The sequence below is a fragment of the Tamandua tetradactyla genome, chromosome 26 (assembly GCF_023851605.1).
Source record: "Tamandua tetradactyla isolate mTamTet1 chromosome 26, mTamTet1.pri, whole genome shotgun sequence".
Lineage (NCBI taxonomy): Eukaryota > Metazoa > Chordata > Mammalia > Pilosa > Myrmecophagidae > Tamandua > Tamandua tetradactyla.
Genome location: NC_135352.1, coordinates 40,883,110 through 40,909,682, shown reverse-complemented (window position 1 = coordinate 40,909,682; position 26,573 = coordinate 40,883,110). Strand labels below are relative to the sequence as shown.

General features: G+C 37.4%; 1 protein-coding gene across 1 annotated transcript in view; it reads left to right on the top strand.

Moving 5' to 3' along the window:
- Nucleotides 1-26,573, top strand: part of GALNTL6 (polypeptide N-acetylgalactosaminyltransferase like 6) — a 1,241,919-nt gene that overhangs the window by 383,078 nt on the left and 832,268 nt on the right. The window contains exon 3 of the mRNA XM_077144652.1: nucleotides 25,049-25,157. Coding sequence (XP_077000767.1) covers nucleotides 25,049-25,157 — 109 coding nt within the window. The remainder of the gene's footprint in view (nucleotides 1-25,048; nucleotides 25,158-26,573) is intronic.

Here is a 26,573-nt window from a genome sequence, read left to right as displayed (position 1 = left end):
TTGTACTGTATAAGTAACAAGGCAATCAATTGCTGAAAGTTTCTGTTGTGCCTGAGCCTGTATTCCCACAACATACCGCAGAGCAGCTCACTCCACAGTCAGTATTCGTGACATCAGTTACTTGGAATCTGCTTTTTCATACAGCATGGTGTGCTGGTTTGAAAGGATTTATGTGCCCTCTAAAGGTCATGTTTTTGTTTTTTTTTATTAATTAAAAAAAGAATTAACAAAACAATTAGAAATCATTCCATTCTACATGTACAATCAGTAATTCTTAATATCATCACATAGTTGCATATTCATCATTTGTTAGTACATTTGCATCGATTTAGAAAAAGAAATAAAAAGACAACAGAATAAGAATTAAAACAATAATAGAAAGAAAAAAAAACAAAAAAAAAAAAACAAAAAACCTATACCTCACATGCAGCTTCATTCAGTGTTTTAACATAATTGCATTACAATTGGGTAGTATTGTGCTGTCCATTTCTGAGTTTTTATATCCAGTCCCGTTGTACAGTCTGTATCCCTTCAGCTCCAATTATCCCTTCTCTTTTTTTTTTTTTTTAAATTAACGGAAAAAAAGAAATTAACCCAACATTTAGAGATCATACCATTCTACATATGCAATCATTAATTCTTAACATCATCACATAGATGCATGATCATCATTTCTTAGTACATTTGCATTGGTTTAGAAGAACTAGCAACATAACCGAAAAAGATAAAGAATGTTAATATAGAGAAAAAAATAAAAGTAATAATAGTAAAATCAAAACAAAACAAAACAAAACAAAACAAAAACCTATAGCTCAGATGCAGCTTCATTCAGTGTTTTAACATGATTACTTTACAATTAGGTATTATTGTGCTGTCCATTTTTGAGTTTTTGTATCTAGTCCTGTTGCACAGTCTGTATCCCTTCAGCTTCAATTACCCATTGTCTTACCCTGTTTCTAACTCCTGCTGAACTCTGTTACCAATGACATATTTCAAGTTTATTCTCGAATGTCCGTTCACATCAGTGGGACCATACAGTATTTGTCCTTTAGTTTTTGGCTGGATTCACTCAACATAATATTCTCTAGGTCCATCCATGTTATTACATGGTTCATAATTTATCTTGTCTTAAAGCTGCATAATATTCCATCGTATGTATATACCACAGTTTGTTTAGCCACTCTTCTGTTGATGGAGATTTTGGCTGTTTCCATCTCTTTGCAATTGTAAATAATGCTGCTATAAACATTGGTGTGCAAATGTCCGTTTGTGTCTTTGCCCTTAAGTCCTTTGAGTAGATACCTAGCAATGGTATTGCTGGGTCATATGGCAATTCTATATTCAGCTTTTTGAGGAACCGCCAAACTGCCTTCCACAGTGGTTGCACCCTTTAACATTCCCACCAACAGTGGATAAGTGTGCCTCTTTCTCCGCATCCTCTCCAGCACTTGTCATTTTCTGTTTTGTTGATAATGGCCATTCTGGTGGGTGTGAGATGATATCTCATTGTGGTTTTGATTTGCATTTCTCTAATGGCCAGGGACATTGAGCATCTCTTCATGTGCCTTTTGGCCATTTGTATTTCCTCTTCTGATAGGTGTCTGTTCAAGTCTTTTTCCCATTTTGTAATTGGGTTGGCTGTTTTTTGTTGTTGAGATGAACAATCTCTTTATAAATTCTGGATACTAGACCTTTATCTGATATATCATTTCCAAATATTGTCTCCCATTGTGTAGGCTGTCTTTCTACTTTCTTGATGAAGTTCTTTGATGCACAAAAGTGTTTAATTTTGAGGAGCTCCCATTTATTTATTTCCTTCTTCAGTGTTCTTGCTTTAGGTTTTAGGTCCATAAAACCGCCTCCAGTTGTAAGATCCATAAGATATCTCCCAACATTTTCCTCTAACTGTTTTATGGTCTTAGACCTAATGTTTAGACCTTTGATCCATTTTGAGTTAACTTTTGTATAGGGTGTGAGAGATGGGTCTTCTTTCATTCTTTTGCATATGGATATCCAGTTCTCTAGGCACCATTTATTGAAGAGACTGTTCTGTCCCAGGTGAGTTGGCTTGACTGCCTTATCAAAGATCAAATGTCCATAGATGAGAGGGTCTATATCTGAGCACTCTATTCGATTCCATTGGTCGATACATCTATCTTTATGCCAATACCATGCTGTTTTGACCACTGTGGCTTCATAATATGCCTTAAAGTCAGGCAGCACGAGACCTCCAGCTTCGTTTTTTTTCCTCAAGATGTTTTTAGCAATTCAGGGCACACTGCCCTTCCAGATAAATTTGCTTATTGGTTTTTCTATTTCTGAAAAATAAGTTGTTGGGATTTTGATTGGTATTGCATTGAATCTGTAAATCAATTTAGGTAGGATTGACATCTTAACTATATTTAGTCTTCCAATCCATGAACACGGTATGCCCTTCCATCTATTTAGGTCTTCTGTGATTTCTTTTAACAGTTTTTTGTAGTTTTCTTTATATAGGTTTTTTGTCTCTTTAGTTAAATTTATTCCTAGGTATTTTATTCTTTTAGTTGCAATTGTAAATGGGATTCGTTTCTTGATTTCCCCCTCCGCTTGTTCATTGCTAGTGTATAGAAATGCTACAGATTTTTGAATGTTGATCTTGTAACCTGCTACTTTGCTGTACTCATTTATTAGCTCTAGTAGTTTTGTTGTGGATTTTTCCGGGTTTTTGACATATAGTATCATATCGTCTGCAAACAGTGATAGTTTTACTTCTTCCTTTCCAATTTTGATGCCTTGTATTTCTTTTTCTTGTCTAATTGCTCTGGCTAGAACCTCCAACACAATGTTGAATAATAGTGGTGATAGTGGACATCCTTGTCTTGTTCCTGATCTTAGGGGGAAAGTTTTCAATTTTTCCCCATTGAGGATGATATTAGCTGTGGGTTTTTCATATATTCCCTCTATCATTTTAAGGAAGTTCCCTTGTATTCCTATCTTTTGAAGTGTTTTCAACAGGAAAGGATGTTGAATCTTGTCGAATGCCTTCTCTGCATCAATTGAGATGATCATGTGATTTTTCTGCTTTGATTTGTTGATATGGTGTATTACATTAATTGATTTTCTTATGTTGAACCATCCTTGCATACCTGGGATGAATCCTACTTGGTCATGATGTATAATTCTTTTAATGTGTTGTTGGATACGATTTGCTAGAATTTTATTGATGATTTTTGCATCTATATTCATTAGAGAGATTGGCCTGTAGTTTTCTTTTTTTGTAATATCTTTGCCTGGTTTTGGTATGAGGGTGATGTTGGCTTCATAGAATGAATTAGGTAGTTTTCCCTCCACTTCGATTTTTTTGAAGAGTTTGAGGAGAATTGGTAGTAATTCTTTCTGGAACGTTTGGTAGAATTCACATGTGAAGCCATCTGGTCCTGGACTTTCCTTTTTAGGAAGCTTTTGAATGACTAATTCAATTTCTTTACTTGTGATTGGTTTGTTGAGGTCATCTATGTCTTCTTGAGTCAAAGTTGGTTGTTCATGTCTTTCCAGGAACCCGTCCATTTCATCTAAATTGTTGTATTTATTAGCGTAAAGTTGTTCATAGTATCCTGTTATTACCTCCTTTATTTCTGTGAGGTCAGTAGTTATGTCTCCTCTTCCATTTCTGATCTTATTTATTTGCATCCTCTCTCTTCTTCTTTTTGTCAATCTTGATAAGGGCCCATCAATCTTATTGATTTTCTCATAGAACCAACTTCTGGTCTTATTGATTTTCTCTATTGTTTTCAATTTCATTTATTTCTGCTCTGATCTTTGTTATTTCTTTCCTTTTGCTTGCTTTGGGATTAGTTTGCTGTTCTTTCTCCAGTTCTTCCAAGTGAACAGTTAATTCCTGCATTTTTGCCTTTTCTTCTTTTCTGATATAGGCATTTAGGGCAATAAATTTCCCTCTTAGCACTGCCTTTGCTGCATCCCATAAGTTTTGATATGTTGTGTTTTCATTTTCACTCGCCTCGAGGTATTTACTAATTTCTCTTGCAATTTCTTCTTTGACCCACTCATTGTTTAAGAGTGTGTTGTTGAGCCTCCACGTATTTGTGAATTTTCTGGCATTCTGCCTATTATTGATTTCCAACTTCATTCCTTTATGATCCGAGAAAGTGTTGTGTAAGATTTCAATCTTTCTAAATTTGTTAAGACTTGCTTTGTGACCCAGCATATGGTCTATCTTTGAGAATGATCCATGAGCACTTGAAAAAAAGGTGTATCCTGCTGTTGTGGGATGTAATGTCCTATAAATGTCTGTTAAGTCTAGCTCCTTTATAGTAATATTCAGATTCTCTATTTCTTTATTGATCCTCTGTCTAGATGTTCTGTCCATTGATGAGAGTGGGGAATTGAAGTCTCCAACTATTATGGTATTTGTGTCTATTTCCCTTTTCAGTGTTTGCAGTGTATTCCTCACGTATTTTGGGGCATTCTGGTTCAGTGCGTAAATATTTATGATTGTTATGTCTTCTTGTTTAATTGTTCCTTTTATTAGTATATAGTGTCCTTCTTTGTCTCTTTTAACTGTTTTTCATTTGAAGTCTAACCTGTTGGATATTAGTATAGCCACTCCTGCTATTTTCTGGTTGTTATTTGCATGAAATATCTTTTCCCAACCTTTCACTTTCAACCTATGTTTATCTTTGGGTCTAAGATGTGTTTCCTGTAGACAGCATATAGAAGGATACTGTTTTTTAATCCATTCTGCCATTCTATGTCTTTTGATTGGGGAATTCAGTCCATTAACATTTAGTGTTATTACTGTTTGGATAATATTTTCCTCTACCATTTTGCCTTTTGTATTATATATATCATATCTGACTTTCCTTCTTTCTACACTCTTCTCCATACCTCTCTCTTCTGTCTTTTTGTATCTGACTCTAGTGCTCCCTTTAGTATTTCTTGCAGAGCTGGTCTCTTGGTCACAAATTCTCTCAGTGACTTTTTGTCTGAGAATGTTTTAATTTCTCCCTCATTTTTGAAGGACAGTTTTGCTGGATATAGGAGTCTTGGTTGGCAATTTTTCTCTTTTAGTTATTTAAATATATCATCCCACTGTCTTCTAGCTTCCATGGTTTCTGCTGAGAAATCTACACATAGTCTTATTGGGTTTCCTTTGTATGTGATGGATTGTTTTTCTCTTGCTGCTTTCAAGATCCTCTCTTTCTCTTTGACCTCTGACATTCTAACTAGTAAGTGTCTTGGAGAACGCCTATTTCGGTCTAATCTCTTTGGGGTGCGCTGCACTTCTTGGATCTGTAATTTTAGGTCTTTCATAAGAGTTGGGAAATTTTCAGTGAAAATTTCTTCCATTAGTTTTTCTCCTCCTTTTCCCTTCTCTTCTCCTTCTGGGACACCCAGAACACGTATATTTGTGTGGTTCATATTGTCCTTGAGTTCCCTGATACCCTGTTTAAATTTTTTCATTCTTTTCCTGATAGTTTCTGTTTGTTTTTGGAATTCAGATGTTCCATCCTCCAAATCACTAATTCTATCTTCTGTCTCTTTGAATCTATCATTGTAGGTATCCATTGTTTTTTCTATCTTTTCTACTTTGTCCTTCACTTCCATAAGTTCTGTGATTTGTTTTTTCAGTTTTTCTATTTCTTCTTTATGTTCAGCCCATGTCTTCTTCATGTCCTCCCTCAATTTATCAATTTCATTTTTGAAGAGGTTTTCCATTTCTGTTCGTATATTCAGCATTAGTTGTCTCAGCTCCTGTATCTCATTTGAACTATTGGTTTGTTCCTTTGACTGGGCCATATTTTCAATTATTTGAGCGTGATCTGTTATCTTCTGTTGGCGTCTGTGCATTTAGACAGATTTCCCTGGGTATTGGATCCAAAAGTTTGGAAGATTTTTCTGTGAAATCTCTGGGTTCTGTTTTTCTTATCCTGCCCAGTAGGTGGCGCTCGTGGCACACGTTTGTCTGCGGGTCCCACCAGTAAAAGGTGCTGTGGGACCTTTAACTTTGGAAAACTCTCGCTGTCTGGGAGGTTTGCTAGCCGAAGCGGCTTGGAAGAGTGCGAGCCGCCCCGGGGTCCGAAAGCAGGGAGGGTCGCTGGCCGCCGCAGCCCGGGAAAGCACCCGTCCGAATTTCCTAGTCGGCCCAGGGCGACAAGCATGGCGGGAGGGCGCCAGCGGCAGCGGCCCGCCCGGTAGAGTGCACATTCCCGGGGAGTCACGGGTTTGGAAGGGGCCTCCCCCACCCGTCACTGTTCTCCGCGGCCTGGGGATTTCCGATCCAATTCTCTCAGTTGGTCCAGGGGGCTGCGCATGGTGTGGGCGCTAGCCGCCGCGGTTTCAGGGGACCGCCTCTCCAATTCTCTCAGCCGGCCCGGGAAGGGGGAAGGGAGTTACTCTGGCCGCTTGCCGCCCCGCCCGGTGAAGCCCGCGCCCCTCGGCGATCTCACCCAAGCGGCTTCTCTCAGCCAGGCAGCCGTTCCAGGATGGGGTACGCTGTCTTTTTTTATCTCTGTTGTGGCTTTGGGCACTGTTCTGTATCGTTTCTACTCCCCTAGTAGCTGTCCTGGAGAAGAAACTAAGATCCGCGTGTCTTACTAAGCCGCCATCTTCTCCGGAAGTCTAAAGGCCATGTTTTAATCCTGATCCAATCTCGTGGAAACAGCCTTTTCTTTTAATCTCTATTCATTCCTGGATGTTGCAAATTTGTTTAAATTATCTCCACAGAGATCTGATTCTCCCAATTGTGGATAGTAACCTTGGATTACAGGGAGTTGTGACTCCACCCATTCAAGATGGCTCTTAATTAGTTTACTGGAATCCTTTAAAAGAGGAAGCATTTTGGAGAAAGCTTCAGAATATTGAGAGAGACACAAGAACCACAGAACCCACACACCAAGAGACATTTGGAAAATATCCCTGGAGGAGCTTCGTGAAACAGGAAGCCTGAAGAGAAAGTTAGCAGATGTCCCCCTATTCACCATGTGCCCTTCCAGTTGAGAGAGAAACTTGGAACTTCATCAGCCTTTCTTGAGTGAACATAGCCTCGTGTTGGTGCCTTAGTTTGGACTTCTCTGTAAACTTGCTTTAATTTGGACAATTTCACAGTCTTAGAACAATAAACTTGCAACTTATTAAATTTTCTTTTTTAAAAGCCATTCCATTTCTGGTAAATTGCATTCTGGTAGTTAGCAAACCAGAACACATGGCACTTCTTAAAAAATAAAAATAAATGCTTTTATTGTGAAATATAACATATATACAGAAAAGTGATAAATTTCAAATTCAGATTAACAAATAGTTTTAGAGTAAACTTTAAAATATAGCATCAATTACTGTTCCACAATTTCAGGAATTTCCTTCTAGCTGTTCACTATTTCAGGAATTTCCTTTTGGCTAATACACTAGGAACTAAAAAGAAATATCCATATAATGATTCAGTAGTGATAATCATTTGTTAAATATGAACTTCTCTGTTACAACTCCTCCGTCTCATTTGATAATTCTCTCAATCTTTAGGGACTTTTGGGAAATGGCCTTCTAACTTCTTTATGTGGAAAAGGGGTATCAGCATTATGGAGTGGGAGAGTGTAATGGGTTGATGCTTTGGGACAGACTGGTACCCCTAAATTTCAGGGCTTTTCTGATGTAGGAAGAAGCTGGAGGTTTTACAGTTTTGAAAAATCAACTTAATAAGTAATATTTGATAGAATTACCCTGGATTTTCTTTAGGATTTTCAGGAATACAGGTAGGAGCTTGGCATACCATGGCAATTTGTGATATTTGGTTGAAGCTTGTGTAAGAGTAGTCTCCATAATGACCCCTCCACTCTACCTCAAATTTTCTACCTGTCAAACCTTATTTTGTTGCATTTCTCTTCCTCTTTATGGTCAAGAAGCCATTTTCAATCTCAGTGCCAGCACCAGGTTCATCCCTGGGGGTTTGGCATGGAGAGTTACATCCCTGAAAATCATAACCAGTATAATGGAGAGGGTAATGAGTTTATTTGCAGAGTTTGGCTTAGAGAGAGATAGAGAGACCACATTTGAGCAACTAAAGAGGTTCTCTGGGTATGAACCATGTTTATAAGTACGCTGAGGTTCACCGATACAGAAATAAATTTCATAAGCAGAAGCCTCAAGATCAGGGGCTTGGTTTATTAAGCTGGGAACCCCCAATGCTCAAGAAAATATCAGCAGTTTCCCAGGTGGGGAAGTTAACAGTGCCTTTTTTTTTCCTTCAATACCTCAAGGAACTTTGCATACACCATTTTCTTATTATCTGCCCCAAATACTCTGGAATGCATCATGGTATTATATTAAACTATACCAAACCACCAAATCTCATTTCTTATTCTAGGCTTCATTTCCTCAGCCTCAATTTTAGACAATTTACATTGTTCCAGAGAGAAAAATATCAGATACATGCTGCCCCACAAAAAGAAAACACAAAACACCCTGTATCCCTTATCTCTTCCAAATATTTACCCCTAGAGCTGGTGAGTTGGTGTGAAACTATAGGATAGTGCTTTTAACTATAGTCCATAGCATGCAAAAGGTAATTTTTCACATTTACCACTCTATTTTAACTCTTTGTACAAGTGTCATACATTTGAAGTAGCTCATGCAAGAACTCACTTTTATTTGTGTTTTAATTGGGGAGATACATGATTTTAGAAAACCCCTTTCAATCATATTTACCTTCAATAGGCAGTATTACATATAATCCCAATAATGAACTGCCATCACCTCTATCTATTTCCAAAGGTTTAAGATCAACCTTATTAACAAATCTCTACATATTAGGTAATCAGGAGAAGAAATTACTTCTCTAACTGCTGCCTTTCTCTAGGTCGTCTTTAGTCTACATTTTAAGACTCTTATTTACACTTCCTAGGTTGTTCATATTTATGAAATTATACAATATATATCCTTTTGTGTCTGACTTATTTCACTCAACATTATTTCTTCAAGTTTCATCCATGTTGTTTCATATTTCAGGACCTCATTCCTTCTTACTGCTGCATAATATTCCATTGCATGTACATGCCACATTTTGTTTAACCACTCAACTGTAATGGACACTTGGAGTATTTCAATCTTTTAGCAATTGTGAATAATGCTTCTATGAACATCTTCTATGAAGATGCCTGTGTCACTGCTTTCAGCTCTTCTGGGTATATACTGAGGAACAGAATTGCCAGGTCATGGGGCTCACTGATATTCGATTTTCTGAGGAGCCACCAAGCTATCTTCCATAGTGGCTGTACCATTTTACATTCCCACAAAAAAGTGAATAAATGTCCCATTTTCTCCACATCCTCTCCAACATTTGTGGTTTCCTGATTGTTTAATAGCAACCTTTCTTATATTTGTGCGATGATATATCATTGTAGTTTTAATTTGTGTTTCCCATCTAATAACTAATGAAAATAAACATCTTTTTATGTGCTTTTTAGCCGTTTGTATTTACTCTTCAGAAAAACGTTTATTCATATCTTTTTCCCATATTGTAATTGCATTGCTTACTCTTTTGTTGTTGAGTTGTAGCGTGTCTTTATATATACCAGGTATCAAACCCTTTTCAGATATATGGTTTCTAAATATTTTCTCGCATTGAGTTGGCTGCCTCTTCACCTTTTTGACAAAGTCCTTTGAAGCACAGAAGTGTTCAGTCTTGAGGAGTACCCATTTGTCAATTTTTATTCATTGCTTGTGCTGCTGGTGTAAAATCTAAGAAGCTACCTCCTATCACTAAGTTTTTTGTTTGTTTGTTTGTTTGTTTTTTATCACTAGGCCTTGAAGATGATTCCCTATATTTTCTTGGGAGTTTTATGGTACTGGCTCTTATATTTAGGTCTTTGATCCACTTTGAGTTCATTTTTGTCTAGGACATGAGGTAAGGGTCCTCCTTCATTTCTTTGGATGTGGATATACAGTTCTCCCAGAATCATTTATTGAAGAGACTATTCTGTCCCACATTCAGTGGACTTGGAGACCTTGTCAAAAGTCAGTTGACCATAGATCTAGAGGTCTGTTTTCAAGCTCTCAGTTTGATTCCCTTGATCAATATGTCTATCGTTGTGCTAGTATCATGCCATTTGATCACTGTGCTTTTATAATAAGCTTTAAGTTCAGGAAATGTGAGTCCTCCCACTGTATTCTTCATTTTTAGGATGCTTTTAACTATTCAAGGTCCTTTTCTTTTCCAAACAAATCTGATAATTTAGTTTTCCACGTCTTCAAAGTAGGTTGTTTAATGTTGAGTTTTGGTATTGCATTGAATCTACAGACCAATTTGAGTAGAATTGATGTCTTAATGACATTTGACCTTCCAATTCATGAACAGGAATGTCTTCCCATCTATTTAGGTTTTTGGCTTATTTTAGCAATCTTTTCTAGTTTTTGGTGTACAGGTCCTTGGTTAAGTTTATTCCTAGATATTTAATTCATTTAGTTGCTGTTGTGAATGGAATTTTTTAATTGCCTTCTTGATTAGGTCATGACTAATGTATAGGAACATTGCTGGTTTTGGCGCATTAATCTTGAATCCCCCAAATTTGCTGAATTTGATTATGAGCTCAAGTAGCTTTGTTGTAGAATTCATCAGATTATATATATATATGTATATATATAGGATCATCTCATCTACAAATAATGAGAGTTTTACTTTTTCCTTTCTGATTTGAGTTCCTTTTGTCTCTTTTTCTTGTTTAATTGCTCTACTTAGAACTTCTAGCACAATGTTGAATAATAATGGTGACAGTGGGCATTAATGCCATGTTCCAGATCTCATGGGGAAGGCTTTCAGCCACTCACAGATGAGTACCTACCTGTGGGTTTTTCCTACATGACCTTTATTACACTGAGGAAGTTTCCTTTGATTCCTACATTTTGAAGAGTTTTTATCAAAAAAGGATGCTGAATCTTATCTAATGATTTTTCAATATCAATCAAGATGATCATGTGATTTTTCCCCTTTAATTTATTAATGTGTAGTATTACATTGATTTTTTTATGTTGAGCCCCACTTGCATGTCTGGAATAAAACCCACTTGGTCGTGGTGTATAATCTTTTTATGTGCCATTGGATTCAATTTGCAGTTTTTTGGGGGGGGGATTTTTTCATCTATATTCATTAGAGAGGTTTGCCTATAGTTTCCCTTTTTATTTTTTTTTGGTAGTATCTTTACATGGTTTTGGTATTAGAATGATGTTGGCTTCATAAAATGAGTTACGTAGTGCTCCTTTTTCTTCAATTTTTTTGGTAAGAATTTGAACAGCGCTGGCGTTACTTCTTTTTGGAGTATTTGGTAGAATTCCCCTGTGAAGTCATCTGGCCCTGGGCTTTCCTCTGAGGGAGGTTTTAATGCTGCCTGAATGTCTTTATTTGTGATTGGTTTGCTGAGGTCTTCTCTCTCTCCTCATGTCAGTCCAGGTTGTTCATGTGTTTATAGGAAATTGTCCATTTCCTCTAAGTTATCTACGTTGTTGGCATCCATTGATCAAAGTGTCCCCTTTTGATTTTTTTTAAATTTTATTTCTTCAGGTCCATGGTAATGGCCCCTTTCTCATTTCTGAATTTATATATTTGCACCTTCTCTCTTTTTTCTTCATCAACCTGGCTAAGGATCAATCAATTTTACTGAATTTTTTCAAAGAATCAACTTTTGGTTTTCTTGATCCCATTGTTTGTGGTTCTCAAATTCATTTATTTCTGCTTTAATCTTTGTTATTTCTCTTCTTCTACTTGCTTTAGGATTGGTTTCCTGTTCTTTCTCTAGTTCTTCAAGTGAGTTTTAAGTCCTTGATTTTTTCTCTTTCTTCTTCTTTTTTTTTATTTAATATTTGTATATGATATGAGATAGGGGTCCAAATTTCTTTTTTTGCCTGTGGATATGCAGTTGCTTCAGCATCATTCATTAAAAAGACTGTTCTTTCCCCATTGAATGGTATTGGCACCCTTGTCAGGAAGTAATTGAATATAGATGTGTGGTTTATGCTGGTACTCTCAATTCAATTCCACTGGTCTATGCTTATCTTTATGCCAGTAACATGTTGTCTTGACTACTGTGCTTTTGTGGTAGTTTTAAAATTGGGATATGCATGTCCAACTTTGTTCACTTTCAAAATTATTTGTATTATTCTGTCTACTTATTCACTACCTGTTCACTACCATCCTTTTATTTTAAGCTAAATAGTGTCTCAGAATCTAAAGTGTGTCTCTTGTGCGAAGTTTATGGTTAGATAATGTATTTTTTTATTAATTAAAAAAAATTAACTAACACAACATTTAGAAATCATTCCATTCTACATATGCAATCAGTAATTGTTAATATCATCACATAGTTGTATGATCATTTCTTAGTACTTTGCATCGATTTAGAAAAAGAAATAGCAAGACAACAGAAAAAGAAACAAAATGATAATACAGAGAAAAAAATAAAAATAAAAAATATATAAAAAACAAAAAAACAAACAAAAAACTATAGCTCAGATGCAGCTTCATTCAGTGTTTTAACATAATTACATTACAATTAGGTAGTATTGTGCTGTCCATTTTTGAGTTTTTGTATTCAGTCCTGTTGCACAGTCTGTATCCCTTCAGCTCCAGTTACCCATTATCTTACCCTATTTCTAACTCCTGATGGTCTCTGTTACCAATGACATATTCCAAGTTTATTCTGTAATGTCGGATGTCGGTTCACGTCAGTGGGACCATACAATATTTGTCTTTTAGTTTTTGGCTAGACTCACTCAGCATATTGTTCTCTAGGTCCATCCATGTTATTACATGCTTATAAGTTTATCCTGTCTTAAAGCTGCATAGTATTCCATCGTATGCATATACCACAGTTTGTTTAGCCACTCATCTGTTGATGGACATTTTGGCTGTTTCCATCTCTTTGCAATTGTAAATAATGCTGCTATAAACATTGGTGTGCAAATGTCCATTTGTGTCTTTGGGTTTAAGGTGAGTCTCTTGTAAGCAGCATATAGATAGATCTTATATTTTAATCCATATGCCAATCTGCATCTTTTAACTGGGGAAGTCAGACCATTAACATTCCAAGTTATTAAGATAAAGGTGGTGCTTGAATCTACCATCGTATCCTTTGGTTTTTATTTGTAGGATGTATTTTCCCTCTTTCTCTTTAAATACTTTAAGTTATCCTTAATAACACTCTTCAATTCTGGGTCCTACTCCACACCTCTCGTTACCCTCTAATTTTTTTTTTTTCAGTCAAGAGAAATCCCTTTTGCATTTTGTGGCACAGGTCTGGGTTAATAAATTCTCTCAGCTTTTGCTTGTCTGAAGAAAGTTTAAACTCTCCCCTACCCTTTTTTATTAGAATATATTATATATCTGCATACCATGTAATCATCCAAAGTGTACAATCAATAGTTCACAATATCATCATATAGCTGTGCATTTATCATTGCAATCAACTTCTTCTTCTTTTTGGTGAAAAATATCAGTATACAGAAAAGCAATAAATTTCACAGCACATTGAAAAACTAGTTGCAGAAGAAATTTCAGAGCTTGGTATGGGCTACAATTCCAAAATATTAGGTTTTTACTTCTAGCTGCTCTAGGATATTATTGGAGACTAAAAGAAATATCAATATAATGATTCAGCGTTCAAACTCATTTGTTAAACCTGACCTTCTCTGTATAACTCCACCATCACCTTTGATCTTTCTCCCACTTCTTAGGGTATTTGAGCTATGCCTATTCTAACATTTTCATGTTGGAGGAGGCTGTCAATAATATAGTATAGGAGATGGAACTAGTTGATGTTCTGGAGAGCCAGCCCCCTGTGCATTTCAGGAGTTATCTGGTTCAGGGACACATCTGGAGGCTGTAGGTTTCTGAAAAGTCTCCCTAATGCATGGAACTTTAGTAGAATCTTATATAATACCCTAAGTGTTCTTTAGGATTGGCAGGAATGGTTTTGGTTGAGGTTTGGAGAGCCATGATAGGTAGCAATATCTAACTGAAGCTTGAGTATGAGTGACCTCGAGAGTAGCCTCTAGACTCTATTTGAACTCTCTCAGCCACTTACACCTTATTTGTTACACTTATTTCCCCCCTTTTGTTTAGAATGGCATTGCTGATCCCAGAGTTCAAGGGCCACACTCATCCCTGGTAGTCATTTCCCATGCCACCAGGGAGAATTTCACTCCTGGGTGTCTTGTCCAACATAGTGGGGAAGGCACTGATTTCACTTGCAAAGCTGGGATTAGAGAGACAGAAGTCACATCTGAGCAACAAAAGAGGTCTTTGGAAGTAAGTCTTAGGCATACCTTAGGTAAGCTAAACTTCTCTGCCACATACATAAACTTCACAAGAGTAAGTCTCGAGATCAAGGGCTTGGCCTATTGACTTAGGTGTCCTGAATACTTGACACAGTATCAGGGGTTTCCCCAATGGTTAAGTTTAAAAGTTCCATATTTTTTCTCTCACCCCTCAAGGGACTTTGCCAATATTTTTTGATTATCTGCTTAATATACCCTGGAATGTATCCAGGAATTTCACAAAGATGTACAGGATTAAAGGCCCTCATTTTTATTCTGGGCTCCCTGTGTTTGGATTTAGATGATCTATCCTGACAGGTCGAGTTAGATTATGTTCTGGACAAAATAAACTTATTTCTTCCTTTGTCTCAAAAAGTAGAGAAGTTCTAAAATATAGACAACGTCTTCCTTACCCCGTATACTGAATTACCTTAATCCTGACCTGATTAGCTTCATTCTTATCTCTAAATGCCAAGTTATACAAATATAAAACAACTTCTCAAAAGCCAGACATAACAATTGCTGCTCTGGATTAAATGTGACTGCTATAAAAGCATACAATCTAGGTTCCTGTTTTCTTATAAATATGTTCTAAATGAGATCATACGATATTTGCTCTTTTGTTTCTGGCTTTATTTTCCCTCACCAAATTTCCCATAGCTTCACTCACAACGTTGCATGTCTCACAACTTCATTCATTTTTGTAGAAGCACACTATTCAATCATATGTATACACCATTGTTTGCCAATCTACTTCTCAATTAGTGCATCCTTCAGCCACCTGCATCATTTGGCATTATGTATAATGTCCAGAGTCAACAGCCCATTAATACTTTCAATTTTAGATAATTATGTTCCCAAGAGAAAGATAACCAATAAACACATCCTCACCAAATAAAAAATCCGAAGCTCCCCGTAAGTCCTGTCCTTCCCACCATTATTTGCCCCTGGAATTCCTGTGGTACTGTTGATGTTTTCCTGTTAAGTATAGCCCATAGCAAGCAATAGCAGTTTTCCTCTATACCCCAGAATTATACACTCTTTGTACAAGATTCATACCTTGCAGTGGTTCATGCAAGAACTTGTTTATATTTGTAGTGTCAATCAGTGGGACACCTGGGTCTATACAACCCCTTTCAATCATGTTCACCTTCAATATGGTAATATTACTTATAGACCCACTAGTGAACTGCCTTCACTTCTATCTATTCCCTTACATTTATGTTCAACCTCATTAGGTAACAGTTTACCCATCTATAGATTCCACATATCTCCAGGTTCCCTATATTCTGTATTATAAGCCTCTGATTTTACCTTTTCCATGGAAATAAAAGTGGAATCATACAGTATCTATCCTTTTGTGTCTGGCTTATTTCACTAAGCATTATGTCCTCAAAGCAAATCCATCTTGTCATGTGCTTCAGTACATCATTTATTCTTACTGCTGCATAATGTTCCATCTTAACTATATACCACATTTTGTTGATCCACTCGCCTGTTGATGGGCACTTGCATTGTTTCCAACTTTTGGTGACTGTGAATAATGCTTTTGGCGATTGTGAATAATGCTGTTGTGAATATCATTGTGCAAATGTCACTGCTTTCAGCTTTTCTGAATAGATACCGAGTCATGCTATTGCCAGGTCATAGGGCAACTCAATATTTAATTTGCTAAGGAAGCTTCAGATTGTCTTTCATAGCAGCTGTACCATTATACATTCCCACCAGCAGTGCATAAGCATCGCAATTTCTTCATATCCTCTTTAACCTTTGTAGTTTTCTGTTTGTTTGATAGCAACTATTTTTATAGGTTTGATGTTTTATCTTATTGAAGTCTTGAGCTGCATTTCTCTTATGGCTAATGAAAATTAGCATCTCTTCATGTGTTTTTAGCCATCTGTATTCACACTTCAGAAAAAATGCCTATTCATATCTTTCACTCATTTTATAATTGAATCGTTTGTTCTTTTGTTGTTGAGTTGTATGATTTCTTTATGTATACAGGATATCAAACCTTTATCAGATGTGCAATTTCCAAATATTTTCTCCCATTGAATTGGATGCCTTTTCACCTTTTTTGACAAAGTCTTCTGAGGCACAAAAGCATTTGATTTTGAGAAGTTCCCATTTATCTAACTTTCTTTTATTGCTTTTGCTTTGAGCGTAAAGTTTAGGAAGCTTCCATTACTAGGTCTTGAAGATGTTTCCCTCTATTTTCCTCTAGGAACTTTATGGTACTAGTTCTTATATTTAGATGTTTGGTCCAATTTGAGTTAAATGTATAAGGTAAGGGTCCTCTTTCATTATTTTGGCTATTGATATCCCATTCTCCCATGCCCATTTATTGAAAAGATATTTTGCTCCAGTTCAGTGGATTTGGGGGACCTGTTGAAGATCAGTTGACCATAGATTTGGTGGTCTATTTCTGTGCTCTTGATTCAATTCCATTGGTTAATACTTCCATCTTTCTGCTAGTCCCATGCTGTTTTGCCCACTGTGGAACATTATGCAGCAGTAAGATGAAATGATGTACTGAAGCACAAGACAAGATGGATTTGCCTTGAGGACATAATGCTTAGTGAAATAAGCCAGACACAAAAAGATAGATACTGTATGATTTCACTTTTATTTCTATGGAAAAGGTAAAATCAGAGGCTTATAATAAGTATTAAGATCAGAAAGTGTTAATCCTCCCACTTAGTTCTTCTTTTTAAGGGGGCTTTTAGTTATTCGGGGTCTCTTTCCCTTCCACATGAATTGGTTACTAACTTTTCCAAGTCCTCAAAGTAGGTCGTTGGAATTTTGAATGGTACTGTGTTGAATCTGTAGATCAACGTGGATAGAACTGACATCTTAACTACATTTAGCCTTCCTATCCATGGGCAGGAAATATCTGTCCACCTATTTAGATCTTCTTTAATTTCTTTCAACAATGTTATGTAGTTTTCTGTGTACATGTTGATTCGTTTCTGTTATCAAAAAGTTGCTATTTTGAATGGAATTTTTTCCTCAATCGACTGCTCAGTTAGCTCATTGTTTCTGTATAGAAACATTACTGATATTTGCACATCAATTTTATATCCCGCAACCTAACTGAATTTGTTCATTAACTCAAGTAACTTTGTTGTAGATTTCTCAGGATTTTCCAAGTATAGTATCATATCATCTGCCAATAATGAAACTCTTCCTTCTCCCTTTCCAATGTGGATGACTTTTATTTATTTTTCCTGCCTGATTGGGCACCCTTGTCTCTTTCCTAATCTTAGGGGGAGAGCTTTCAGTCTCTCATCACTGTGTATGATGCTGGCTATGGGTTTATCATATATGCCCTTTATCATATTGAGAAAGTTACCTTTGACTCCTATCTTATGATAGGATGTTAGATTTTGTCGAATGCTTTATCAGCATTAATCAAGATAATTATGTTATTTTTCCCTTTCAATTTGTTATTGTGTAGTATTGCATTGATTGATTTTCTTGTGCTGAGCCCCACTTGCATGTCTGGAATAAACCCCACTTGGTTGTGGTATATAATTCTATTTATGTGCCATTGGATTTGATTTGCAAGTATTTTGTTGAGAATTTTTTCATTTGTCTTCATTAGAGAGGTTTGCCTGTAGTTTTCCTTTTTCGTAGTAACTTATTTGGTTTTGGTATTAGAATGATGTTAGCTTCATAAAATGAGTTAGGAAGTGTTCCTTTTTCTTGAATTTTTTGTAAGAGTTTGAGCAGCAATGGTGTTAGCTCTTTTTGAAATGTTTGATAAAATTCCCCTGTGAAGCCATCTGGCCCTGGGCTATGTAGGAAGATTTTTGATGACTGATTGAATCTCTTTACTTGTGATTGGTTTGTTGAGATATTCTATTTCTTCTTGAGTGAGTGTAACTTTTTTGTGTGTTCCAAGTATTTGTCCATTTCCTCTAAGCTGTCTAGTTTGTTGGTGTATAGTTCATTGTTCATAGTACTCTCTTATGAATTTTTATTTTTTCAGGGCCTGTGGTAATGACCCCCTCTCATTTCTCATTTTGTTTATTTGTATCCCCTCACTTTTCTTCTTTGTCAGTCTTGCTAGTGGTTCATCGATTTTATTGATTTTCACAAAGAACCTACTATTGGTTTTATTGATTCTATTGTTCTTGTGTTCTCCTATTAATTTAACTCTGCACTGATCATTGTTATTTCTCTTCTTCTATGTTTTGAGACATTAGTTTGGAGTTATTTCTCACGTTCTTCCAGGTGAGGAATTAAGTCCTCGAGTTTTATTGTTTTCCCTTTTTTAATATAGGTATTTAGGGCAATAAATTTCCCTCTCAGCACAGCCTTTACCACATCCTGTAAATTCTGATGCATTGGGTTCTTATTTTCACTCATCTCCAGACAGGTACCAATTTTTTCTAGCAATTTGTTCTTTGACCTAGTGGTTGTTTAAGGGTGTGTTGTTCAATCTCCATATATTTGTGAAATTTCTCATTCTTTGGAAATTATTGGTTTCCAGCTTCATTCCATTGTGATTAGAGAAAGTGCTTTGAATAATTTCAATGATTTTAAATTTATAAAGAGCTGGGGTTTATGCCCAGCATATAATCTATCCTGGAGAATCTTCCATAAGCAGTAGAGAAGGTTTATGCTGGCATTTTGGGGGTGTAATGACCTATGTATGTCTGTCAGGTCTAATTCATTTATCAGGTCATTTAAGTTTTTTATTTCTTTGCTTATCCTCTATCTGGTTGTTCTATCTGTAGAGGAGAGTGGTGTATTGAAGTCTCCTATTAATTGTTGAAACATCTATCACTCCCTTCAGTTTTGCCAGTGTCTGTTGGGTGCATAAACATTTATGATTGTTCTATCTTCTTGAATGAATTGACCCTTTAATTAGTATTTGTGTCCTTCTTTGTCTCTTATGATGTCTTTACATTTAAAGTGTATTTCATCTGACATTAGTGCAGCTACTCCTGCTTTCTTTTGGTTGCAGCTTGCACAGAATACCTTTTTTCATCCATTCACTTTCAATCTATTTGTATCCTTGCATCTAAGATGAGTCTTTTGTAAGAAGCATATAGTTGGGATTATATTTCTTAATCCATTCTGACAATCTGTATCTTCTAATTGATAAGTTTAGTCCATTAACATTCAAAATTATTGCTATAATGGCATTTATTGAATCCACTATCTTATCCTTTGGACTTTAATTATCAGATTTATATATTCTTTTGCTCTTTCTCTTTTTATCCTTTAAATTACCCTTACTGGTACTCTTCAATTCTATGCCCTCCTCCAGACCTTCCTCTCTTGTCTTTATTTTCTCAGCCGGCAGAACTTCCTTTAGTATTTTTTGTAGGATGGTTTCTTATTGACAAAATCTCTCAGCATCTATTTGTCTGTGGAAATTTTCATCTTTCCCTAAGTGTGAAGGGCAGTTTGGCTGACTGGGTACAGAATTCTTGGCTGGAAGCCTTTCCCTTTCAGAATCTTAAATATATCATACCAGCACCTCTAACCTCCATAGTGCCAGTTAAGTAGTCTGAACTCAGTCTCATGTGGTTACCCTTGTATGTAGTAGATTGTTTTCTCTGGCAACTTTCAGGACTTTCTTCTCCTCTTCAACATTTGACAGAGTGATTAGTATGTGTCTTGGGGAAGGCCTATTTGGATTTATTCTATTTGGAGTTCATTGGGCTTCTTTGATTTGCGTATTTATGTCTTTTATAAGGGTTGGGAAGTTTTTCTCCATTATATCCTCAACTGATTTTCCTTGCCCTTTACTCTTCTCTCCTTCTGGGACACCAGAGACTCTTATATTTGTGCACTTTGCTTTGTCCATCATTTCTCTGAGATCCAATTCAAATTTTTCCATCTTTTTTCTGAGTTGCTCTTTTGTGTGTTCGAAATCAGTTGTCCTGTTCTATAGTTCTGTGCCCACTTCTGCTTCTTCAAATCTCCTGTTGTGTGTCTCTAGTATATTTTTATTTGGTCTATAGCATCTTTAATCTCTGTGATATCTGCTTCTTTTCTATTTATTCTGTCAAATTCCTCTTGATGCTCTTCTAGTATCTTCCTTATCTCCTTTATGTCATTAGCCATCCCATTGATTTTATTTAATAGGGTTGTATGAACAACTTTGATTAGTTGTTCCAAAGTCTGTGTCTCCTCCAGTGTTTTAATTTGGTCATTAGGCTGGGCTCTATCTGTCTGCATCTTGATATGCTTAATGATCTTCTGTTGCCTTTGAGCCATGTAAACATCCTGATAGGGTTACTTTAGAAACTGATTTCCTTCCGTAGACAAAGCTTTTTATTTGTGGGATGTATGTGGAGCAGGATGTGGGAAATGGGGTAGGGCATAGCAGTAAATGCCTGGATCAGGGATGCTATGCTTGTGCCTGTGAGTATGGGGTGTGGGGCACACAGTTGTGGAGGTGTGGGATGGGGGCCATGGGGTGTGGGGTGGAGCTTTGACAGGTCTTGGAGCAGAGGAGCAGGAGGTGCCATGGGGAATACACATAGTGCATGGCAGGAGGGGGTAAGGGGGCTCTACAGATGTGTGGGGTCTTGTTCACAGGCAGTATGTGGGTGGGCACATTGAGCATGGGAGTCATGGGTATCAGGGTGTGGGGTACAGGACAAAGAAGTCTGGGTTTAAGGAGGGCAGGGCACAGGTGTGTTCTTGCACAGGGTTTGGGGTCCAGGGAAGCAGATATGCAAGTGTCTAGGGGTGGGGCACGGGTAGTGGGGGTTCTGGGACATGGGTAAGGGGCAGGTGACATTGGGTGGGTGGGACCCTGTTGTGGGTGCACAGGTGAAGGGTGATTGGGTCAGGGTTGCACACATGTGCAGGTGGGGGTTATGTAGCACAGATGCTCATGTGAGCACCTGACAAGTGCGGGGGCAGGGCACTTGTGCCCAGGGGTGGGGCAAGAAAGTGCAGTGGATGGGGCAGGGGATAGAGTGTGGAGATAAAGAGGTTGGTGCATGGATGCATGTGTGCCCAGTGGGGAGGATGTGGCTGTGCCCATGAGCAGGTCTGGGGGTGGGGTCCAGGTATGCACGGCTCTAGGGGGTAGGGCCCTGTTACGTGCATGCGCTAAGCTCAGAAGCAGTGGGGCCAGGTTGCACCAGTGTAGGCTAGGTGCAGGTGTTGCCTAATGCACAGATCAGTACTTGCCCAGAGCTGGGGGAGTGTGGCAGGGATGCACACATGCATGGATCTGGGGGGGATCAGACACTGACGTAGGCATGAACAGAACTCAGGGGTTCAGGGTGGGGCCTGGGAGTTAAGGTGAGTGCCCGCAGCCAAGATGCACAGGTGACCACCTACAGGGGGCAGGGAGGGGGAGGTGGGGTTTGAGGGTCTGGGCACATGCGCGTGGGTCTCAGGAGGGGTGGAGGGAGACTGCACTTACACAGGAGAAATGGATCAGACTGAGCAGACATGCGAGCCTGCATGGGGTAGGGATGTAGGGCAGGAACACCTGGGGGTTGTCAGGAGGTGTGGTGTGCTTGGAGTGCAGTGTTGGGGCCAGGTGATGGGGTTGAGGTGCCTGGGATGTAGTGGGAGTCACAGAGCATGGGGTAGGGGTGGCGCACATGAGGATAGTGCATTTAAGGAACATTGCTTGGCTTAATTCCTTGTCCTTGACTCCCTGTCTGTGTACTCTGGAGGACACTGGGCTTCCATTTGAAAGGGGCGCCTTAGTCTGTGTCATCTGCTTATAAGACAGGGAAAGGACACTCTGCCAAACTACAGAGTGAACTTGCAAGGTGAACTTGCATTTTGAGCTTCAGTGCAAATGCAAACAACTAAAAATCTTCACTGAGCAAGGGAAAACAATTTTCAAAATCTTATCAAGATAACCAAATGCCTTCAAACAAGGGGAAAATCACAAAGCACATGAAGATGCAATAAGATATGGCCAAGCCAAATCACCAAATTAAAAATCCAGAGGTCATACACAATTTGGAACTATTAATTAAATAGCTGGACGGTCTCCAGTTCTCTGCAGCTCAATTCTTCAGGTTTTGCAAACAGGGCCTCCCTATGTGGTATAGAAGACTCTCCCAGGGTCCGTTACTTCCAGCTTCTGATGCCAGTGGTTTCCTCTCTCTAAGTGTCTGTGGGCCTTTACTTAGCTTCTCCAGGTCATAACTTTGAGTTCTGGCTTGCTTAGCATCTCATGGGAAGTGACATGGTGATATTTGCTGGGCTCAGTATCCCCAAATGTCTGTCCACACATTTACTCTCAGTTGGCAGTCCAAGCATCTCCAAATATCTGTGTTTCTGTCTGCACTCAAGCAACTGTGTTTTCTCCCAAATGTCTCCCCTTTTAAAGGACTCCAGTAAATGAATCAAGACCTACCTTGAATGAGTGGAGCCACATCTCCATCTAATCAAAGGCCACACCTACAATTGGGGATGTCACATATCCATGGAAGTAATCTAATCAAATGGTCACTCCCAAAGTTAAGTGGATCAAACTCAATGTAAACAAAATACCTTCACAGCTCCTGTAAGCCAGACACCATAATCTAGCTAAGTTGACACTTAAATTAATCATCACATTTACCTTCAACTGTTTCTAGGGGCCTGAAAACACACACCCCTCATTCTAACTCCAGTCTTTTATCGCTAGCAGGTATAGCAGATGGTTCACAGATATCACCTGGTTGTCAGAGGAAAAGGGAGGCCCTAGGAGATGTCAACTACCCTTTTTGAAAAGTGTCAGTCAATATTTTTGTTTTCACTTTTGCTGTTACTCTCAGAGGACTCCAATTCCTATTTTCAAAGTTCTATGTTATGAAAAAATTTTCTTCCCTCCAGCATTTAGTTCTCTTAAGTCTATGTCCATTAAACTATATTCTTTCTTGATTCATCTGATGCTTTATCATTATTTCCATGGGAGGTCTGGAGGGAGCAAAGATTACCACTAGACTTCAATCCGCTGGTTATTACCAATTGATAAGGATTTTTTACCTTGAGTGTATCAAAATAAGGGAGATAGAGTGCAAAAAATATCTCCATGTTTCATGTCAAAATTTGTTCTGAAATTATCTATTTTAATCTGGTGATATTTATAAATTAGTATTATCTAAATTCATGTAAAAGCAGGGCATCATTCTTCAGTACTCATCATTGTAAATGCATAGCCAGACAAATTATGCTCTGTGTATTTTTGGGTTATTTGATTATTTATAATTTTCAATGTGTAGTTGAGGATTGGTAAAATTTTTCATTTTAAATTAACACTAGTTAGATTAAACAAATGCATAATTTTTTTCTCTAATGTTGGCTGTCATATCCCCCAAATTGTTTCTTCTACTTTCCTTCTGTTTTTACTACATGTTTTTCAGTTTATTTTTCCCTATCCTTTCTTAACAGCCTTCCTTTTTCATTATTATCTGTAAAATTTTATATAAGCTCACCACCATCCTTGCATGTTTTTTCTTTTGTTGTTTTCTGACTCAGCACTGTTTTGAGCGACAGATTTCTGTAAATAAGTATGTATATAATAGTCACCAAGTTTACAAACTCTTTTCTAACTTTTAATATATTTTAGTTTTGTTAAAATATTACTCCCCACTTTCAACCTTTCAAAATAAGTAGTTCTTTTATAAGCTATAAATATTAGCTGAAGGTAGATAATTTTATAAGCATAAATATGAACTGAAGGTAGATAATTTCATATGCTAGGAAATAGGCCTTTTTTTAAAACTTGGAAAGGCTTTTAGAATAAAATTACCTCACCAAAATATTCATCTTTTGTTTTGCTTCAATTGACTATTTTTTTACTTTTTCAAATTTTCTTCTCTCTATTCTACAAATGTATTCTTTTTTTTCCACAAATGAACAAAACAATGGGAGATGTTTTTTGAATGTGAAAACATTTATTTTCCGCAGTCTTGGCTGTTAGGATTGTGAAGATAAAGCACATTCAAAATGATTTTTGTTTGTATTACCAAAAATGAACATAATAAAAAAATAGAAGTAGCTTCAGCAATGTACACAGAAAATTTTCAAATTGGCCTTACAATATATTGTGTTTGGGAAAAACACAAAACTTATGTTGTGGCTACAATGGTTGAATGGGTGCTAATCTCAACTTCAAGTTAAGAGAAATCTAGATGGAAATATTTAATAGCCATTAAGACCACAAGTTTGGTCTTAATATAAGTGGTCCAAATTCTTGCCCTGCCATTGTGGTTTAAGTCAAAGTATTTTAGTTCTCTGGGCCTCAGTTTCTTCAACAGGAAATTGGGAATTTACAGCCATAGAGTATTAAAGATATTAAATGAACTTCACGAACAGTTTATGTAACATAGTACCTGGCACATGCTGAGCATTCAATGGATGGTTGCCAATATTAATATCAGACCATACAAATACAATGGATAAAATGAAATTCTAAAGATCAGAGGTTAATTAATTCAAATAAACACTAAAGTTGGTAGAATTACCAATATTTACATTTTGGGCAAATGAAAAGAGTTATGCATTTATGCTTAGAGAAAGGGACACGCTGAATGTCTCTGAATAAAATATGATAGGAAATGGTAAAGTTTGCTGCAGAGGCTGCTCTCTTTTAAAGCTAAATATGATTTAAAAGGTGACTAGCATGAGCCCCCTTTTCAGTGTACTAAAAAGAATCATTTATTGAACAAATATTTTTTGATTGCCTAATATGTGCCTGACTATGTTTACCTACCATGTAAAAGAAAATACCTCGTTTTTATGCTTTGAATACTTTCCTTTTCTGCAGACACTTCCACTGGGCCTGGGAGATGGGCAATTCTATGCATGGACAGATGGTTTAAGAAGAAAGGACTGGCATGACTATGAAAGCATTCAGAAAGAGGCTATGCGCTCAGGTATGAAGTTCAGTGTAAGACAAAGTGCTGCTTTATCTACTTCAGTGTTTAAATCTCACTTAAAGGATCTCTAACAAGCTTTCCTTCTACACTCAATAGTGTCTCATGGATATTGTGTCTCATAGGTATTTTGGAGGTGTCTCATGGGTATTTTAGAGGTCAACATTGGACAGAATTAACATGACCTCAATTTTAAGAGAAAAAGCACATAACAAATAGCCTTTAAAGTATTAACTGCAGAAAAGGTCATTAAATTTTTAGTTACCTATAGAACTTTCTATTTTCAAGTTGTTTTTCAATAATTTTGGTGAGTGTCTTGGGATTTCTCAGAGACATGAACTGATAGATACTTTTCTTGAAGTAGACTCACTCGTTAGGGTGGAAGTGTGTCTAACTGGCAATGGATGGTGTCTAAGGGGGATCCAAATTTGTAGACATTGTGCAGGGTTACAGCGAATTGGTGGATTCCAGGAACCTGAAGATGGCAATACTTAGACATTCTGACAGGTGATGAAACGGAATCAAGTAGGTTTGTACATATGTAGCAGAATTCTATTCTTGGTCTAGATTTAAAGGAAAAATTTTACTTCCAGGGAAAAGTAAAAAGGAAAGAATAAGTACATCTTATTCTGAAAAATAAGGTTGTTGGAAGCCAGGATTCAGAAGGCTCCAGAACCCAGTGAAAATGAGCAATGTGTGATAGAAAGTCCAAATATTTCACCGAAGTAGCTCTGTTTTTCATAGTGAGATGTCACAGAAATAGAGAAGCTATTGCTTGGGTGAAGACAGTGAGCAGCCCTGAGCTCCTGAACATCTAGTTAAATCTGCCTGCGAACTGTGCTGTCACTGGGTGAGGGCCTCCTGGCCAGCATGTATCTAGTGCAGCACCTTCAGTCTTGCTCGAACCGTCCTCTCAGGGTGTCTAGGGTGAGTGTTTAAATTGGTGTCCAATTGTTCAGAGTTCTGAAATGTTCCTAGCTCTGGGGCAGGTGTGGTTGACTTAACTATGTTCTTCTGTTATTTCCTCCTTTCATTCCTTCTCTCCAGATAAATCTGTTCCCTGCAACCCTCCTCCTACCAACTCCTGCTTACTTCATTCAAGCTTTTTTTTCCAAGGATATCCCTGTTCTGCAGAGAATCAGCCTCTTCCAGGTTTCATCATCTTCCTAACTAGGTTATGAGCCCAAGAGCTGTCACCACAGTGAATTCTTCCCCAGCATACCCAATTTTTCTAGCCCACTTATGTTTTTCCTCTATTTTCTTGGTCAGCCCTATATTACTTCAACTATCTATTAACCCAAAGTGCTGATTTTTTTGGAAATTTCACATTCCTACCAACTGAAGCCACCATAAGGTGATGATGATGATGGTGATGGTGATGATGATGAGAATGACGATGATGATGATGGTGATGGT